General features: G+C 46.5%; 1 protein-coding gene across 1 annotated transcript in view; it reads right to left on the bottom strand.

Moving 5' to 3' along the window:
- Nucleotides 1-6: 6 nt before the first annotated feature.
- Nucleotides 7-2,131, bottom strand: part of LOC111645923 (uncharacterized) — a gene marked incomplete at both ends in the record, with an annotated part of 13,081 nt that continues 10,956 nt past the window's right edge. Inside the window, 3 exons of the mRNA XM_087170783.1 lie at nt 7-336; nt 951-1,058; nt 1,745-1,934. Of these exons, the coding sequence (XP_087026909.1) occupies nt 7-336; nt 951-1,058; nt 1,745-1,934 (628 nt within the window). The remainder of the gene's footprint in view (nt 337-950; nt 1,059-1,744; nt 1,935-2,131) is intronic.

The following is a 2,131-nucleotide window of genomic DNA, read 5'->3' as shown; positions in this document are numbered from 1 at the left end:
CCTGACCTTTGACCTGCAGCTGTATGTCTCTCAGTCTCCGATCATTTCCAAACGCTGTGATGATGCAGGTGTAGTTGCCGCTGTCAGAGGGGCGGAGTCTTGTCAGAGTGAGGCTGAGGTCTCCAGTCGTCAGAGTCTTCATCGATGTTCGGCTGCTGTAACGCTGGTTTTGGTTTCTGAGGTCGTCACCTCGCTCGTCTCGCTGGTGGACGGTTGAAGGACTGAGGTCGCTGCGGCTCCACGTCACTGTGGGGCGCAGAGGTAAAGGAGAGTCCTCACAGGGCAGCAGGACCGACCCTCCCCCATAGACCTCCACAGTGTCTCCATGCTGAGAGACTGAGGACACAGAGACAGGGACATGAGTCACTGAGGTCCTAGTGTCCACACAGAGAACTGCAGGTCACATGACCTCAGGGACAACACACGTCTTGTTGTGAAGACGTTTGACTGATGAACGTCTGATTATTGATTTAAAAGAGTTTGTTGGTTTGTAAATGATGTTGGTGTCTTCCACCTGCAGCCGTCATCACTGCTCATCACTGTTGCCTGAGTAACACACTTTACATAACACTTTATTATAGTTTGTGAATTTGATTCATTCTTTCAGGATTCTGTGTTTGTGTTTCAACATTATGAGTTATTCTTATTTACTGTCTCACACCTATTATTACCTGTGGAATTACATCACTCAGTCTGCTCTGACCTCTGACCTCAGTCTTCTTCTCTGACCTCTGACCATTACATCACTGCACTTTAAACATGTAAAAACATGAAGCTGCGCTTTTATTGTTTTCACTGTAAAATGAGCCGATTATGTTGAAAATGTTCATATTGTTCACAGCTTGTGTTGTTTTGACTGTGTTACACACACACACACACACATTAATACACACACACACGCACACACACACACACATTAATACACACACACACACACACACACTACATACCCTCTTTGTTCTTAACCTCTTTATATAAGGAGACACTGACAGCAGCAGTCAGGAGAACCAGCAGAACCAGTACAACCAGGAGAACCTTGATCCAGACTTTAAGACGTTCTGTTGGACACAAACAACAACATCAGATTAAAACATTAAAAAACAATGAAACAACATTTATGATCAATTCAAAACAAACTGAATTCACTTTTACTCTGACCTTTGACCTCAGTCTCTTCCTCTGACCTGTCTCCTGCTCTGACCTCAGTCTACTACTCTGACCTCAGTCTACTGCTCTGACCTCTGACCTCAGTCTCCTGCTCTGACCTCAGTCTACTGCTCTGACCTCTGACCTCTGTCTCCTGCTCTGACCTCAGTCTCCTGCTCTGACCTCTGACCTCAGTCTCCTGCTCTGACCTCAGTCTACTGCTCTGACCTCAGTCTCCTGCTCTGACCTCAGTCTACTGCTCTGACCTCTGACCACAGTCTACTGCTCTGACCTCTGACCTCAATCTCATGCTCTGACCTCAGTCTACTGCTCTGACCTCTGACCTCAGTCTACTGCTCTGACCTCTGACCTCTGTCTCCTGCTCTGACCTCAGTCTACTGCTCTGACCTCTGACCACAGTCTACTGCTCTGACCTCTGACCTCAATCTCATGCTCTGACCTCAGTCTACTGCTCTGACCTCTGACCTCAGTCTCCTGCTCTGACCTTTGACCTATACAAGGAGTTAAACCTGTGATGATATAAGGTAGGCTGCAGCTCTGACCTCACACTCACACACACACACACACACACACACACCCTTTGCGTTCTTCAGCTCTCTATACATGTAGACATCAAAAACCTCATCCAGGAAAAACGAGCCAAATGGGAGAACCGGGAGAAGCACGAGAACCTGGAGAACATCGAGAACCATGTACCGGACTGAGGGACGTTCTGTTGGACACAAACAACAACATGAGATTAAAACATTAAAACAACATTTATGATCAATTCACAACAAACTGAGTTCAATTCTCCTCTGACCTCTGACCTCAGCCTAGTGACACACACACACACACACACACGCACACACACACACACAAACACACTATTACACACACACACACACTTACTAATACACACACACACACACACACACACACACTAATACACACAAACAAAGACAAACACACACACACACACACA

The sequence above is a fragment of the Seriola lalandi genome, unplaced genomic scaffold (genome assembly GCF_002814215.2).
Source record: "Seriola lalandi dorsalis isolate HSWRI2012SDOR001 ecotype SW California unplaced genomic scaffold, Sedor1 jcf7180002054959, whole genome shotgun sequence".
NCBI classification, from domain to species: domain Eukaryota; kingdom Metazoa; phylum Chordata; class Actinopteri; order Carangiformes; family Carangidae; genus Seriola; species Seriola lalandi.
This window is presented reverse-complemented; position numbering and strand designations above follow the sequence as displayed.